The 17,763-nt window shown below is 38.9% G+C and overlaps 1 protein-coding gene across 4 annotated transcripts in view; it reads right to left on the bottom strand.

The window, feature by feature from the left end:
• Window positions 1-275: 275 nt before the first annotated feature.
• Window positions 276-17,763, bottom strand: part of CNOT10 (CCR4-NOT transcription complex subunit 10) — a 35,400-nt gene continuing 17,912 nt past the window's right edge. Inside the window, exons 11-19 of one of the 4 annotated variants that reach the window (XM_074900596.1) lie at window positions 14,885-15,006; window positions 14,016-14,192; window positions 11,332-11,412; window positions 6,316-6,429; window positions 4,364-4,494; window positions 3,598-3,633; window positions 3,376-3,503; window positions 1,955-2,030; window positions 276-554 (exon numbers count right to left, since the gene is read on the bottom strand). In XM_074900596.1, the coding sequence (XP_074756697.1) occupies window positions 400-554; window positions 1,955-2,030; window positions 3,376-3,503; window positions 3,598-3,633; window positions 4,364-4,494; window positions 6,316-6,429; window positions 11,332-11,412; window positions 14,016-14,192; window positions 14,885-15,006 (1,020 nt within the window). In that variant the 3' untranslated portion in view covers window positions 276-399. The remainder of the gene's footprint in view (window positions 555-1,954; window positions 2,031-3,375; window positions 3,504-3,597; window positions 3,634-4,363; window positions 4,495-6,315; window positions 6,430-11,331; window positions 11,413-14,015; window positions 14,193-14,884; window positions 15,007-17,763) is intronic. The other 3 variants (XM_074900597.1, XM_074900598.1, XM_074900599.1) reach the window with 3 other exon arrangements.

Raw genomic sequence — 17,763 nt, 5'->3', positions numbered from 1 at the left:
GCTATATCAACATCACAAAGTTGGGTAAAAGCCTCTTCTGTGAGGAATACAAAACCATAGCTCAAAGCTGTTGTGCTTTGACACAGAACAGTTGAGCTGCTGGTTGAGCAGGACTTCAGTCTCTCCTTCCAGTCACCTCCCTCCCATACACACTTGGTTATCCACTTCCTTTCACTAAGTAAACTGCCACTCACATTCAAAACAGAAACCAACCTCTCTTTCTTTATGAAATAGCCTTTACAAACACCTCCAAGCATGCCTTTTTGTTTTATGTAAATTTTTAATAAAACATGTAATGAACACACTCCAGCAACTGGGGTATGCAAGTGTCCTAGGTTAAAAAAAATATACAAAATCCAAACCCTGACGGGCAGGGCAGCAGCAGAGTGAAGCACAACCTCACTTCCTTTGAACAGTGGTGAAAGCTGGCATCTGAATGGGCTGGATTGAGTGGACTGGCTGGAACACGGGCTTCTTCCGCATGTCGGAGAGTGTTTTCACAGAAGGGAGAAGCTGGTTTCTCTTGATGATCTGCAGCGCCAGCTGTGTGTTACCTACAAGACAACTTTCAGTTAACAACAACAACAACAAAAAAGTACCTTTGTATGACTTACAAATCACTGTTCTCAGAACAGAGCTGACAAGCCAGCCCTGGCCATGTACCCTCATGGTCTTCCTATTCAGTGAAATGCTGACATGAACATGGAAAGTGTTAGACAAAAGTAAACTTGAAACAACAGTATTGCTTGATTCTACCTATTCTTAGCTGAAGACCTCAAGCTTCAACCTCAGAGCCTGAAGATGCCAGAGTCCCTAGAGGTAGGTACCTCTTCTCTCTCCCATCCACATAGTGACACTCTCTAGTGATCTCACACAAACCACCTTCACCATGTGACATAACAAACCGTAAACCAAATGTCAAGGGTATATGTAAACCAAGTTTTTAGAACAAGAAATCTGATTTGTCAAGTGCATGCATGGAACATCAAATAAATACCAATATAAATGGGAAAATTATTCTTTGTTAAAAATTAAACTAAGTTCTAAAAAGAACATTTCTCCCTCTTATCAAATACTTTTCAGTAAAGTTTTAGTTTCAGAAGAGATGCACCACTGTTGCCATTTATAGAATAAAAAATTTCTTTAGTTCCTTTTGGTTATATACTTAGAAGGGAGTGAAAGATGTAAATCCCACTTTCCACTCTCTTCTGCTCTGTGCTTCTTTGTTGCAAAAAGGTAGGTTTTCAAAATTCCAACTCAGAAACACCTTCATAAGAAAGAATTGAGACTTCTACAAAGCTTGAGTACAAACGCTCAAATCCCCAGCCTGCCTGCAATGCAAGAGAACTGAAGGGGAAGAAGCATGTTGAACATTTCACAACCCAAGGGGCACAGGTCCGCACCCACGACAGCATCAGTGGTGCCACTGCACCAGTCTGCTCACACTGCAGAATTCCAGTGCAATCTTCCCAGTTTCTCATTATGTAGAGGTTTTTTACCCATGCAAAGACAGTAAATTTTCAAAAGGAAGAATTTGGGGGAGTTATCAACATTACAAGCTTTGTGGCAGTACATGCTACGTAGGGCCTTGACATGGCTTCTATGGGAAGCCTGGATCACAGTTGTCTTTTAATGCAAAGCCTTTCAAACCCTCTTTATAGTATAAACCTTATCAAGGGTTTTACTGAGTCTATCCAAGTCTGCTGATTTCTGCACAAAGTATAAAAGATTTCAGCTCAGATGAACGTTGAGGAAACCTGCAATGTGTAGGAACAGGAGGGCAATAAACTGTGGAAATGAAGGTTTGGATACATGGATCCATAGTAAAATGGAGACAGGCCCAAAGGGTACCATTCAAAATACTGGCACATCTCTATAAAGACTAGGAATGACAACTACCGCCCTCCTCCCCTTGTATCCCAAATCTAGATTGACAGAACATTTCAAAACTTACCATTCTGCAATTCAAGATATACAGCCAGCAGAATAGCCTCTGGAGGGATCTCTTTGGGGTGGATCAGCGAAGCAGCCTTATTGAAAAAAAAAAAAAGATTGGGGGGGAGGGGGAGGGGTCAGCGTAGAGAAAGTGCTAAAAAGAAACATCCAGCTCTAAGAAAGTGCCTCTTGACAAGATTGTTATCATCATCTTAGCTAAGAAAAACATGTAATGATTCATAAACTGAGATAAGATTTTTTTCAAACTAGTGTACTCTATCAGATTTATGCATGCAAGGAGAGACTGAAAGATTATCTGCATTGCAAGACTGTTTCACACTAATTAGCAGGACCATCTGCTGTATGCTTCTGTTAATATGAATCTGTAATTCCGGGCCAATCTACTGTGGTTTCCTGGTGAGATGACAGGTGAAAAAGGTAACCTCCACTGCTCCCAAGTTCAGAATATGAAGTTAGCAAGGATCATTCATTAAGTTTTCTCTATAAAAATATTCTTCAGCTATGAAGTCAATGATCTATTGTAGATGCAGAGACCTACTATACGTTACATCCACAGATGGCCTTACACTCCTTTGGGCTTTACACATGTGCTAGAGAGCCCAAGCACAGACACCTGCCCAATCTTAAGAAGCCTCAGGAGGAAAAATAGCAAGACAATTGCCTTAAGCAGTTGAGAACCTCACAGAATTTGAACCTGTTCACCTACACAACTACTATGAAGTAATATAGAAGACTGCTGTTTCAGTTTGCAGCTCAACAGTGCATTTGTACAGTCTTCCTGACAGTCAGGAATGGCTGCAGAGACAAACATCATCCTTGAAAGAGATGGGTCCCAGCTGTAAGAAAGACCAAATGACACAGGCTAAGTGGAGATGGAGTTTCGAAAGCAGTACTTGAGAATTCTTGGGACATGAGGCAGGCAAGGAACATGCCTCCAGCAGAACTGCAGTTTGTTCTCACAGCCCTAAAATAGCTTAGATGGTGAGTTATTAACTGTTTAAAGAGAAGCAAACTCATGGCCCTCAAGAACTTTCTCCTCTGAAATATAACAATTACCGTTGGACCATTTAAAAAAACCCACAAAACCAAACTTAGAAAAAATTAAAAGGCTTCCTAGTTGTATTCCACTGCTTTGATACAATCAAGAAAAAAAAAAAGAAAAAAAAAAAAAAAAAAAAAAGAGCTTCCTGTAGTGGTACTGAACTATTTACACAAGTAAGAAATTTGGAATCCTTCATTTTATGTTACTAATAGAGATTGGTTTATAAAGACAGAAGAGAGCTGCCAACTCAGCAAAGTCTGCACATAAACCTGGGCTATGAAATCACCAGGATTTGCTGTGACTTAAATGGCAGTTCAAAGGAAGTACCTTTGTCCCTAAAGCTGTCTTTAGACAGCTTTGAGATTTGTTTTTCATACCTGATGAAGACACTTTCGAGCTTTGTCATATTCACTCCTTAAACAATAAGCACTTCCAAGGTTAAATAACATCATTGTTCGCGCAGATGTGACTGAACTGGGGTAACACTGTGGGGTCTGCTTGCCAGCTGCAATTAAAAAAAATTTTTTTTTTTCCTTACACTTTTATTCCAAACTGGCCAAGTAAGTTCCTGTACTCTGCATACAGTGGCTGGTACTTACAAGATTCCATTGCCTCATTCTCTCCTTTGTCAGACCCTACAAAGAAAAAAACCCACAAAAACCATCATGTTCTGTGAGCTTTTTTACGGCTTATTACAAAAATAATACAGACATACAAATTTGCTTCTTTCTTCACAATCTGACATTAAAGGGGGACATATCAGTTTGCTCAAAAGTTTATGTCACTTAAGACTTCATATTTTTGATGTTTTTCTTTTGGATTTGCAGATGAATACAGTGAAGTTTAAACTACAGACATGTCACTGAAATCAGAGCTGCTGTAGACTGAACTATACAGATGGGCTCTGAAGTATTTTTCACTCCCAGCTGGAAGCACTGCAGTAAGATTACAATACAGATTAACGGAATTCTCCCCACTCCTATCTCTCACTAAATGCAGTAAGTAGACTTCACTGGTACTCCAAAGCCTGGTTCAGAGACTAAAAAGCTGGAAGAGGAGGTATGAAGCCCAAACTTAACTGTAATTGCACAAAAGCAGCTTTCAAAAGTTACCTTCAAACAAGCCAGAACACTCCAATATACAGTTCTGTTACAGAATTAGCCACTTCAAAGAAGTAACAAACATGCAGAAGACAAACCAAGCACAAAGTAGGAACTAAAGCCAGGAAAACAAACAAAAAAACCCCAAACAACCTATGGTCTTAAAACAAGATATCTTAAGCATCGTTATGTTTGTATATAGAAAGTTACAGCAGGAGGGCAGCTGAAAGCATAACCAGTTCTAATGAAGTGTGGATTCATTAACCTTGATCCTGCTCATTTGAAGAGATCCCAAGGGAAACATCAGTGACGTTCTCAGGGTTCAAGTGAGTGATGGCATCAGATATTCTGTCTAGAGAGATGAGAGCTTCTGCTGCATACAAATGCCCAAGAAACCTGCAAGAGCAAAGAGGTACAAACGTCAGCCCAACAACCCCCACAATTTGTTATGTAAGACAAACTGAACGCAATTTTTAACACAAACACATGGAAACTATTACTTGAAACACTTGCATGAAAGTTAGCTTGCTTATAATGTACTGTCATTATACCCAGTTCTGCTATTTACTGCTTTTAAGTACTAATGTGAAAAAGACCTGCCCCTGAGTAATGACAATTCATGAACAGGAATTGCCATTTCAGAAAGATAGTACCTTGGTATGCCTTTATCTCAGAGAATTAAAAAAGAAATCCTTACAAAAACACCCCAGGATAAGAATACATCTGTAATTTGAGGTGTTAAGTGACTTTACATTCAATATAAATTAAACTAATTCTGTAAAATAGCTCCATTTCTAAGGACAGGCCTGCCCATGGTGCACAAACACCTTTCCAACTGCAGGTTTTGCAAAAGAATTAAGCAAGTCTGATGTTTGACACTTGTAGTTCAGCTCAGCTAAACTTCCTTTTCAATTTGGAACAGAAGGAATCCTGTCGATCAAGAGTGTAGTTAGTCTGCAAATATTTAATCTGAAACAAAAGTTCAGCAAAAAAGTTCAAGCTTGATTATGCAGCTGTATACAGTACACTCCAAACTGACTGTATAGTCGGTTGTAATGAAGTACAAAACATCAGGTAAAAAAATAATCCAAAATAACTTCTGCAATTTAGATCTGATATAGCAAACTAACTTTCTATATGCAATTTATTTCACTGAAGAAAACAGGAACAGTTTAATATTCCCATTCTGCACCAAAGCCTAGTTTCCTGGGACCAAGATACATGGCACTCTGCAAAAACTGTTATCTAGCATTTCTTGCATTACATAATGGCAATACTGTCTTCACAAAATTACGTGTTAGCTTGCAAAGTCCTCTAAAACACTGCTTATACAATGACTGTGCAAAAAGATGAGCTTCTGCAGTAGTCTCAAGTATGGGAGCCAAAGAATTTAATTGGCATGGACCATTTTAGAATATGCTGCCAGCATATAAAAATAAGCACAAATTAGCTTGCTTTCTGCAAGTACATTACCATTTTAAAAAAAATATTACTACCATAAAAACACCTCTGCTGTATTTTTATCCTGTGTATGACATTGGATTTAAACGCACAAACCAAGGTCAGATGGATGGGGCTAAAGCTGCCTTTTTTGAATATGCAGAGACCTATGAGAACTGGAGAGTAGAAACATAATGAGATTTGAATATTCTTCAAAAAAATACAGTACCAAATGAGAACTAAAAAAGAGAAACTGAAGAACGGAACCTACATAAGCAACAGTAGCAGGTGAAGTGACAGTCCTGCACACCCAAGATCTGGTACCCTACTGACTGAACAAACCTTCCCCTCCAAGGCTGTAGTTTCCTAAGCGAACTTTCAGCAGCATGCTGGTTTAGGCTGATGTTGTTTACCCCTGGCTGCTCATTCCTGCCCCTTGTGCTGTGCCAACAGGAGTACGTGGAGCTCCACAGCAAATCAGGACAGAGACCCGACGGTCCTGCCACTGCATAGGACCCATAGCTGGAGATTAACAAATAGCAACAAAAGCAGCGACAGATTCCGAATTACATGGATTTCATACACAAAGGAGGGGACTCACGTTCCTGTGTGTCAATGAACATTTAGTCAGGGCTTCAACAAGAACAGAAGTGGGCCAAGCAATTCTTTGCATCAGATACAGAACTGGCAAGCAGGTACAGACATTGGAAGCTTCAACTCAGAAGTCTCCAGCAAAAAGCAGGGCTGAGAAAGAAGAAATGACCACATCAGACTTACTTAAGAGACCCTGACAGCTTTGGTTGCTGAAGAAGTTTATCTGCATGATTCAGTGCCATAAGGTTATCACCCAAAGCCAGAGCCACGTAAGCACTACACGCAAGTATTGAGCACCTGGAAGCAAAAAGAAAGAAGAAAAAAAAAAAAAGGGAGGGAAACAAATACGTTAAATGGAGAATTCTGTGTTTCCAAATGCATCTGTTAAATTTCTTTCTTGTTAAGTGCTAAAGAAATAAATCATAAACTTTCAACAGTATTTTTGCATCAAACTATGAAGTAAAGGCACTAGTGTTTTATTATCTATAGCCTCCATTGCATTCTCTGCATTAGGAGATATATACATTGCTTTCTATTGGTATCAACCAAGGACCACCCAGTATGCTCAGTGAGATTTTGCAATTTTGACAATAAATAACAGATAAAAAAAGATGGACCTCACTATGTGTGTAATTTTTCTCATGGACAGTTTCCCTTTCTCACCCTCTTTTTATTCGTTTTACCTTGGACTCTCGTTTGACTTCCCTGCCCTCCTCTTCTGTTACAGCAAAGGGCAGCAGATTTGTAGATGTCTAGAACGTACAGTCTACAGACACATAGTCACAATCAATTAAGTTGTTACATATTTCACTCTTGTCTTGTACAATGTTTGCATTCAGGGAGACAAACACTGGAGAATTTGGCGTTTCCAGTTTTCTGTTCAATTGAGAGCTGTAACCGGCTGCCAAGACTCTGATTGATCTGTGGTATTTTGTTGCTGTCACAGACTTTCTTACCCTTCTAAAACCACAAAATCTCTGACAGTTCCTGTAATGAAATCTGAATTACTCTCATTTTCTATCTTCAAACAATAACCCAATGCCAGGATGCCATCATTAGGCCAAGCTTCACACTTTCTAATAACTTATAAACACAGCACTTGGGGCTATTTTCTACTTTGTAAGATATCATCCAGTGCAGGCTGCCTTGTCCTCTGGGCACAAGCCTCTGCCCACATTGTCTCACTGTGAGCACGGACTCTGTCATTCTCCAGGGAAGAAGAGCAGATCCTCTTAGCGGGGCGTCATGTTGGAAGCAATGGGAGGAGAGCTTCCGACTCTCCTGCTGGTAGGTGGGCTATTACCACATCAACCTTCTGGCAACTGTCAAGCCCACTTTTGGTCCAGCAGTAAGTCATGTAATTCGTGGCAGGACCTGGGGTGCCTTTATTCCCCTTTCCCAGGAGGCATGCTCCTTAATTATGCACCAGCAGGATAAGAAACTTCTCCAGTGTTTCTCCCTACCCCCCACTTCCTCTCCATCGTGCCCAGATGTCACATCAAATCTGAACACATACAAAAGCTTGAGAGGGGGAGAGGAAAGCTTCCCCAGCTCAAGTCCCAAACCTAAAATATTTCTGAAAGGTTGCAACTGGGGAGGGGGAGAGAATGGGGGGGGATCTCTGTAATAATAGCCAGCTTCTAACTAGCCTCTTGTTGCCTCTACCTCAAGGAAGCACAGCTTTTGAACCAGCGGAGATGCTAAGCGTCACCAGCTAAATACCCTTAGACGCAAGTCAAGGCCCGCAGAGTTGGTTGCTACTGCTCTTTACATCAATATGTGTCTTCTATTTCCCACAACTTTTTAAAAGCCTGTTTTTATTTCTGAAAGTATAATTCAAACGCAAGACACACTCTGATCACGCAACAGGTATGTCTGACAAAACTGAAACCTACTCCTCTGCTCTAAGGACTTGTCACTGTTTAAGCCACGTAAGACCTGGCAGGATTTTTTACCAACAGCTGTGTAAAGAAGATTACAATATTCAGGTTTTCTTCCCTGCAGTACTGTTCTTGCACACTTGGATCCATTGTTGAGTCAGCTAAACCAAATGCTCAGGAGACCTGACAGCTAACCGGAGCAGAAGAATTACAGCACAAGGGAAAAGACAAACTAGTTTTTCACCCCGGTCAGGATTCTGACAAAACTCCACAGGTCGCCTTTGAGCACGGCAGACTTCCAGCATCAGTGAGCCTCCGCATGCCCTAAATAAAACTGCCTTTGCACTAGGACAAAGAAAAATGTTTTTTTAAACTGCCAGATTATGTCAAACAGCCTCTTGTGTAGGTCTAGGCAACAAGATTTGTCAGCCCACACTGACTGCAAGTTTACAGAACCCAAACTCCACATCTGACTTGGCGTATTTCTCAAGCAAAGGGCAAGCCAGAGAAAATCCAGTTCTTCAAAACTTACTGTGAAGGCACCAAAAATGGCACTTCTAAACCATTTAGAGAACATCACTAATCTGAAATAACTTCAAATAGCTAACTAAGCACAACAGTGGATATAAACTATCTACTTTTATGTTTCAACACAAGCAAGACAATCCAAAATATTAAGAAATACAGAATGTTGATGGTGCTTTACTCAAGGGGGAAATTCAGCACCAGCAAAGGGAAGACGAGGGAGAACTACACAGTGGCTGAGAGTGAGGAAGAAGAGTGGAACAGCTATGGGTGATAATCACTGTAAGCTTCCAGTACTGTGACAGTGTTAAACAGACCACTGCAACCTTTAAGTGAATAAATGAGGCACAACTGGGTAGGTGTGGAGAAGACAGAAGGTATATTGGTGGGCAGTGGTGTACAGTATTACCTGTGAAATTATTAGCAATGCCAGTGATGCTCCTGGAATACCATATACGATACTAGGGTATGCACACTTCAAAAATATGTCAGTAAATAAAGCATAATGATGGACTGGAGATGGCCAAATGGAAAAGGAAAAACAAGGGTAAAGTTGGATCGCATGCCTTATAGTATGGGCTTACAGTTCAAATCTATTCAGGACAAAGTGAATGATCAAACTCTTCCTTTATCTCTAGTTGTTTTGAAGGGGGAAATTAACATTCTCACACAATGTTGTTCAATCTAGGGAGAAAAAGGCTACAACAAGGTCTGTTGTTATCCGTCTCAATTTTTACAGTAAAATCCACAAAATTTTTCCAAATATAGTACTGTGGTCTACTACAACTCCTTTACTCTTGATGTATCCTAACAGTGCTGGGTTGTTCTGGCACACTGAAACATACCACAGGCTGAAAGCAGAGCAGGGGAATTGGTTTCTCTGAGGATGAGAAGCAATGAGGAACAGAATTATTTAGAAGAAACTCAGAAGAAAAAAATCTGGAGTTTCTGCTTCCTATGCATAAATTCTTAACAGTGTTTGGTGTCCTCAGACTTCTGATTGTTGCTTTTAAAACCTTGCAGCTGAATTACTGCTTATTATGAGAACAGTCTGCTCAACTAATTTGTGCACAAGTACCAAACAACACACATGACACATAAGCCTTTTCTAGACAGTATTTTTAAGAACTATTTAGGGGTAAAGACAGTAATTTTAAATTGTTATTAGGATGTGTGTCTGTACAAAATAGCATTTAAGTTCCCCATTTCAGTTTTAGAAGCAATACAGATTTCTCAATCCAGTGACTTAACAGGGAAAACCAGAATTGAATAGACACCTATTCCTCAGGATATCACCAACATTGAGTAATTTTTCTTACTTTCCCCGATAAGAATTTTAATTTTCTCAGTTAGGTCCTTAGTGAGCAAGACTATAGGAATATACTAATGTTTGAGTGTATTTTCCTTTTCACAGCTACCTGCAGAAACCTAGAAACAATTTCAGCAGAATCACTCTCTAAGGATGTCTAGTCCTCTGGATTTAACCACTGAAGCAAATATTGCAATAAACAAAATGGTGTTTTTCCTTTCCTTATATGATGTTTTCTACCAGAAGCAGTGTAATTCTTGCTAAACTGATAAGTTTTTCCTGACATGTTGTCAGGTTTCATCAGTAGATAACTGATCAGCTGATTGTGAAAGAAAAGCCTATGTATTAAAAAAAAAAAAAAAATACAATGTGACACCATGTAATTTTGACATGTGGCAACCACATTTTCAACAGTCAGGAGGGAAAAAAGACCCTACAACCAACCCACATCACTGTTTTTAATCCAGTGCTTTCTATTTTGAGTAGCATACTCTTGTACCACTTCAGAAAAAATAATCAAGGTCTCAGAAACGTCTCCTCACAGATTCCTACTAAATTGCTTTTAAACGAATACAAGTAGTTTTAGTACACATAACGGAGCAAAGTAAAGGTTAAGCTGGTCATTATAAAACACAGGTTACCTGGGGTTAGGCTGGAACAGAGTGTTTACCCAAGTGTTTAAGTGGGAAATTACTGTATGCTTTGTCCATAATGGAAACTTAAAACAGATTTCTTTTTTCTAAACAGGTGCAAGCTTCATAGTAAGAGAGATTTTCAACAGGCTGGCAGCCACCTGAAATAATTAACATTGCCAGCAAATTATAATCTTGTTGGGGAAAAGTAAAGAGGTTCCAGATAAGAAGATACTTGTTTAGACACATGGAGTTACTCTGTTTGGAGAGCACTCAGACTGCTGAACAAGTAGTTTAAGGATCTTTGAGAACACACACAAAAAAAAAATCTACAGCCAATTTTTACCTATGTTCTTCCATAGCAAGGAATTTAAATGCCTGAACAGAGGCAATTTTTCTTTCCATTTTATGCAAACTATGGTTTTACTTCTGCTGAAAGTAGCACTGCTCTCATTTGAAAGCAGCATAGCTGCTTTTTACCACTTCCAATTTTTTTCCATCCAACAAGTGCATAATGTTGTGGCGGGGCTGAATTTCAAACAAGCCTTACCAAGGTCTTAAAAGAAAAGGTACCATACAGTAATTTCCACCACTTCCACCAATCACAACAGCCATTGTCAAGTTTTTAGCTTTGTCATTTATGGGCGTTGAATGGTTCTATTTGTTTGGACTCAAAACCCAGAAGAAAGGAAGCACACATATTTGAATAAAGGCACCCTTAGAATAACAGCTACAATTCAGTGTTGCAAGTGTGTAAAAAAAACCCCAAACAAACTAGGAACAACTCCCAAATCATAGCACAATTTCAGAGGGGGGTCATTTAGTGGTGAATATTGTGTAATTGTTTACTTGCCTTAAATTTTCTAATTCCTGTTTCTTCAAAGGTGAAGAAGGTGGAGCTGCAATGAATTTATCCCCTTCATGACTTTTATTGCTAGAATAAAAACAGTGTATTAATTGTAAGGAGTGATTGTAAATAATTCATCTTAAAAATCTCACTGTAATAAGCATTTGTATTTATTCACTCCATTTAAAAAGACAGCAAAAATTCTGTAGACTAAAAAACAGGGAAATGAAGCTATGCAGAAGTTGAGGCACATGCTCTTATCCTAACCCTTCTAATTGAGAAGGAAGAAAGGAGACATTTGCTGGGAAAGATTTGACACACCAAACAACCCACACCGTTCTCCACAGCCTTGAACAATTTTTGAAGTTCAGTGTAGGACAAGAACTTTAAACTGGAGAGATGCAGAACTTGCTGTATTTGTAGCCTCTCTTCTTTCAGCCTGTAAGAAAAGCAGTAACCTAGTTCTCTCCCTAGACATCTTAAAAACTAATTACATAAATATTCTAGCAAGACAACCCACAAAGTGCTACAGATGCTTTAGATTTCTAGCTGCCCTTTCTTTTATTTCAATATCTTTTTTCTAAAAAAATAAAATTTCACTTTTTAAAAATTATGCTTGGCTTTTTTTGGGGAGGAAGTATTCTTTATATATAGGAAGTATGTCACTTTGCTCTCCAATAAGCTGAAAGAACCTCCTTCTGGAATGGGAACTGAAGACAAGGCTAACAGCTATGCCTTGGCAGAGAGCGACACTAAGGTTTAGAAACAGATTTAAAAAAAAATTAAAAATCTGAACTGAAACAGAGTCTATCCACTTAACAAGAATTTGTTAATTGATCTAGTTTCATATTTGTTACAAACAGGTAAAAATAACTCCAACTTACACCTTCAAAACAGAAAGCAACAGACTCCAAGAAAACCTGTACTCAATACTGTTGTAGTGTATCTACCTACTTCATGCCTTTGCCAAAAGTTAGATTAAAAAAATACCCTTAACCACTGAAAATATTCACTGTTTTCTTGTGCATAAGAGAATAATCTGCCTCAGAGACACCCTGCTCAATTAGTGGGATTTTCTTCAAAACCATCCTCTTCAATTAGTGTGATTTTCTTCAAATGCCTTATATGTTTTACTTTTCTCTCACAGAGCGTTGCTTGTCAGAAGAAACAAATCCTTAGAGAACCTTTCAGAATGTGACACACAAATTCAAGAACAGCCTGCTTTGTTGCTGGATATTTTGAAACTGGCAATGGCTACAGGGAGATATAAGGGAGTCTTCTTTTAAATTTTTTTTGAGCTGAAGAAGCAACTGGTTTTGAAAGCAGAAGGTAGTAAAGGATCTTTCCATACAGGGCATGTTTTCCTTTCCTCACTCCTATGAAAACAAACAAACAAATCCAAAACAAAACGGGAGGTCTTGTCTGAGTAAGGGCTACCATTTTGTTTTCATCACTGCCCTTTAGTGGGCCCCATAAACTTAAAATTGCAATCTCATTTAAACCAGAGAAGCTTCATCTCAATCAGCTGCATACAGCTTGCCAGGGGAAATTAGTTCACAACCTCCAATGCTGGTAAGGAAAAAAATTTAAAAAAACCCACCAGACTTTTATAAATCATTTGGTCACTTGACAGAAAAGATTGTCATTGGGAAAAAATGGGTTACAGAGAACAGCCTTCAAATATTGTTATAGCAGTAACAGCCACCGACCCCCAGCCCTAGTCTCTCTCTAGGCAACCTCAGAATATACAAGGACACACATTGTGCCTACACAACACAGCATATGTGCCGTAAATCCTGCCATGTGACAAATGGATCTTATATTCTTAAAATTTATCTGTACTTAGTTCTGACAAAAACATTGTGTTTTTTCATTACTTTAAGTAGTTCAAGCTCCAATACAGCCACTTTTTCCAGATTAGTTACTGTAACTCTTCCCTTCTCAAAGTGGTCACTAATAAAAAGTTCAGGCTATGGGCAAAGATACCCTTCAAAAGGAAGTTTGGAATGTATCAGGATCAGTGCAAAAAAACCCCCACCACCTTTCTGCTATTTAACATGCATTGTCTACAAGTTACTTTTTCTGACGCTTTAAGGAGGAAAAAAATAATTTTTCTTAAACTCTTTTTTGTAAAATGCAATTTACTAAGCAATAGCTCCATATTGCTTTCCTACTTATTATCTTCTAAATCTAGTTTCCCATTTCTAGTCTAAAACAAACACAAAGCATACTAGGGCTGATGAATGTCAAATTTGATCATGGGGAAATGTTTACATTTATATATTGAATCAAGTACATGGCGCACGTGCACACACACACAAAATCACTGTAACATGTGAAACTTCACTTACAATTAGAGAAATACCAATATGCACGGCAGGAGGGTGTGGGAAAACATAACATTTGCGGCACAGAAAAAATGATGGCCAGTGAAAAAAAGGAATTTCACTGTCTAATTTAAAGTTGTTTGAAATGACAGGAATCAACTCGGTATTTTATTCTTAAATTAGCACACCAGCAATTAAAACAACAAGCAGGTAAACAATTTCCTTGGACATCCCAACACTGCTAAGAGAATTTAAAAATACGTTGGGTTTTTTCTGCTGCCAAACAGGATAAGTAGGAGACAGAAACTGTCAGCCCAGAGTTTACTTTGGACAAAAAGAAAGGTTTATAGCAATTCTGTTTACCTGCATGCTTCACTACTTTCACTGTTTTCTGTATTTCCCCCCAGCTGATTACTAGTTTTAGATCCGTTTTCCTGCTTTGGCTCCTGCTGATCTTCTGGCAGTAGCAGCAAGGCATTTCGTAGACAAATCGCTGCAAATTCCATACTGGCTACAGGTATTGCTGAGGACTGCCCATCACTTAAAGAGACACAGAAGTTAGCCAGTGAGTAGCAATCCTACTAAATTAAAAAATAAAAACAGAGCTCCAGAAAGATCTGAATGCAGAGAAAACTCTATCCTCTCTGATTTACTCTAAAGGATAGATAAACTCTATCCTTTAGAGTTTAACTTTAGAGTTAAACCATGTTTTAACATAACACATTTAATTTACGAAAACGTATGTATCTTGCTATTCTTATATATGCAAAGTACACCACAATGCCCAAATAGAGTGGGCAGATTCAACCACATAATAAGAAGTTCTCTTGGTTTTCCTGACTTCACTTCCTGAAGTTTTATGGCAGAGCTACTAGATTTTTCCTTCACTTTTCTAAAGGGGATTACTGAAAATACGTATTTTGAGTGAGAAAAAGAGGACAGACTTAACTAACTGGAAATACAAATTTGAGATAAATCAATTTTAAGCTTTAATGCCCTTCTTAGTTACAATAACTACACAATTAAGCCCTCTGCTGGCCATCATAAAGGAGACATCCAAATGATGTTCAAGTAGGACTCCTCAAGCATTTTAGCATGCCTCTCTTCACTACATTGTTTATTCCAAAAGGAACAGTTATTCCACGACAGTTTTAAAAAGTCCTGATAAGCAGACATGTATCTTTAACAAAGATATGACAACAACATAAATAGCCTGTGGAAAACATACTTACTTATAAACAACATTCTGTATTGACTGGGATGCTAGGACTATTTTACGGTGGTAGCCTTGACCTACTATAGATTGCACAATTCCCTTTTTGCTGGGAAGACCTTTAGTCTCTTGTTCTGATGTCTAAAAGGAAAAAAAAAACACCAAACAACACAAAATATCAAGGCTGTTGAATGAGAGCTTGACAAAAATAAGTGAAAGCTGGAAGACTTTGAACCCTGCAAAAGTGTAAGAATTACTAGTTTATATGAGTACAGTTTTAAATCTTAAGTACCATGAAGGATCAGGCACCTTCTATTGTCTTTGTCTTGCAGAGGGATTTTACTGCACACAGTGTAATCACAGATTAGTTCTGACAGCTTGTCTGATAGCCTACTGACCTAGTTTCTCCTCTGTTTTGAAAGCAAAAGAACAATGAACCAAGTCTTACTCAAAGAACTGCCAGGATACCTAAAAAGAAATCATATGATCAGCCAAACAGTATTCAGAATTGGCACTGTAACGCTTCTGATCTTCTCTCTCTGCTTACACAGCATTCAAAACATTATCTGAAAAAGCTGCTCTCAAACTGTTCCATGGAGAGCATGAAGCTGAACCATAACATATGCAAAGTTACATTAAATTAACTTGTTTAACAGATTTTTGAGCATGCAGACATTCTGGGGGTTAAATGAACTTAAAGCACCCTAACTATCCATCCAAACAATTATCTCTACACCATATTTACTGGGGTTTGTTTGTTTATTTGTTTTACCATGAGCCATCTTAACAACTCTGTTGGTAAGTAAAGTTCATCGTGAAGAGTCACAGTTGTGGAAGGAAAAACTCATCCTAAATCTGTATTTTAAATAGCTAACACTTTTCAGAAAATTTATCAGAACCTATTGTGAAGAATATTGACATTATAATGGTATTTACTGTCAAATAATACATACAATGAGTTTGGATATGAAACACATGTTTCAGAAAAGTTGGTAAAAAAACCGCAAGAAGGGAATCATCTTCCATCTATATTTTATAAACTGAAACACTAAAGTGAGTGAAAATTAGTTTCAGTAACATTACTTTTCTGTATGGTGTTCAGAGCATAGATATGAATCCATACTTAGATATTGAGGAGTATTATTACAGATTGAATTACAAGGTCAAATTAAACACACTATTGACTTCAGGGCCTCACTTATGTTGCAAATCTAACTTATAATTTAAAGACAATTCCCCTTTGCCTTTAATATTAAGGAGCATCCAAAGTTATTTTTTTTCTTGTAAGATTATGAATTTGGGAAACAGCAAGCTGGTTTCGTGACCCAAATTCAAGCTCCCTGGTATATGACACAACATCACAACTGTAGGAGGAAGACAGACAGGCTTCAGGATCCTGCCACGATCTACCACTTTGGCTAGTCTGTGGTAAATGAAGTGACCCAGGCACCCTAGCTTTACTTTTTGCCACAAAACCTACACTAATGCTGTCCCCATACCCAGCTTTCCACTGGAGATGATCAGCTGTTTCTTCTTTCTGCATGATTTGTATCCAGTAGGATAGACAGAGAAAATTGTAAAATCAGTAAGCTGTTCTTCCTGCACTCACTGTGCTTTATAAAACTCAGAACTATCTGACAAAACTTAAAAATTTTGTATTTGGAAGGATTCAGATAGTGTGCAGTAAAAGAAGGCACAGAGGCCACTCGAAGAGGGAAAACAGAGAAATCAGGGACAGAAAAGAGTGACTATAGCCATTTGTTCAATTAATCCCACCCACCCCAAATGAAATGGGCATACTGTGGAAATAGCTGCATAGGATCATGTAATTATAGATTACGTCATCCTGCCCACACACAGGAGGAGTGAATTACAGTTAAACAGCACATCAAGTACAGTATCTCTTAATTTCAGACATATTATTTTGGTGTTTTCTGTTCTAAGAATGTACCATCATGTCCCCACCCCTCTGAATTTTAACATGCAGGTTTATCCTAAACAGATATGGATCAACAGGTTGAAACCAAGATGTCCCAGTGGACATGCAACACATCTCCTGTCAGCAGATTTCCACAAACTTTGCTGGCAGAGGAACAAGTCTCAGCAGTTACGGATTCAGTTCCTCAGTGGCTGTGATCATGACAGCTTCAGGACAGAGAAGACTGACCTCAGCTCCCTCAGCCTATGCCACTTTTAGGCTACCCACACTACAGTCCTACCCCTCTCAACCTCTAGCAGCAACTGAGTGAGAAAAGAATGAAATTTTAGTTTCGTTTTGGCTGCATGGAGAGAAGGAAGATCATATGCAAAGATTTCAGTGGAAATAAGAGCATATCTTATCTTCATCCATTTCAGTCCTATAAAATGAGGCCACATCTTAACTGGGGCAGTGGATTACAGTAAGAATAAAAAAAAAAAAAAAAAAAAAGGAGTTTATATTACTTGTACATCAGGAAAGCTGTAAATACAGAATCACAGAATGGTTTGGGTTGGAAGGGACCTTAAAGATCATCCAAGTTCCAACCCCCTGCCATGGGCAGGGACACCTTCCACTAGCCCAGGTTGCCCAAAGCCCCGTCCAACCTGGCCTTGAACACTGCCAGGGAGGGGGCAGCCACAGCTTCTCTGGGAAACCTGTGCCAGGGCCTCACCACCCTCACAGGGAAGAATTTCTTCCTTACATCTAATCTAAATCTACCTTCTTTCAGCTTAAAACCATTATCCCTTGTCCTATCCCTACACTCCCTGATATAGAGCCCCTCCCCATCTTTCCTGTAGCCCCCTTTAGGCACTGAAAGGCCACTCTAAGGGTCTCCCTGGAGCTTCCCTTCCCCAGGCTGAATAATCCAACTCTCTCAGCCTTTCCTCATAGGGGAAGTGTTCCAGCCCCCTGATCAC

Source organism: Athene noctua, chromosome 2 (assembly GCF_965140245.1).
Source record: "Athene noctua chromosome 2, bAthNoc1.hap1.1, whole genome shotgun sequence".
NCBI lineage: Eukaryota > Metazoa > Chordata > Aves > Strigiformes > Strigidae > Athene > Athene noctua.
This window is presented reverse-complemented; position numbering and strand designations above follow the sequence as displayed.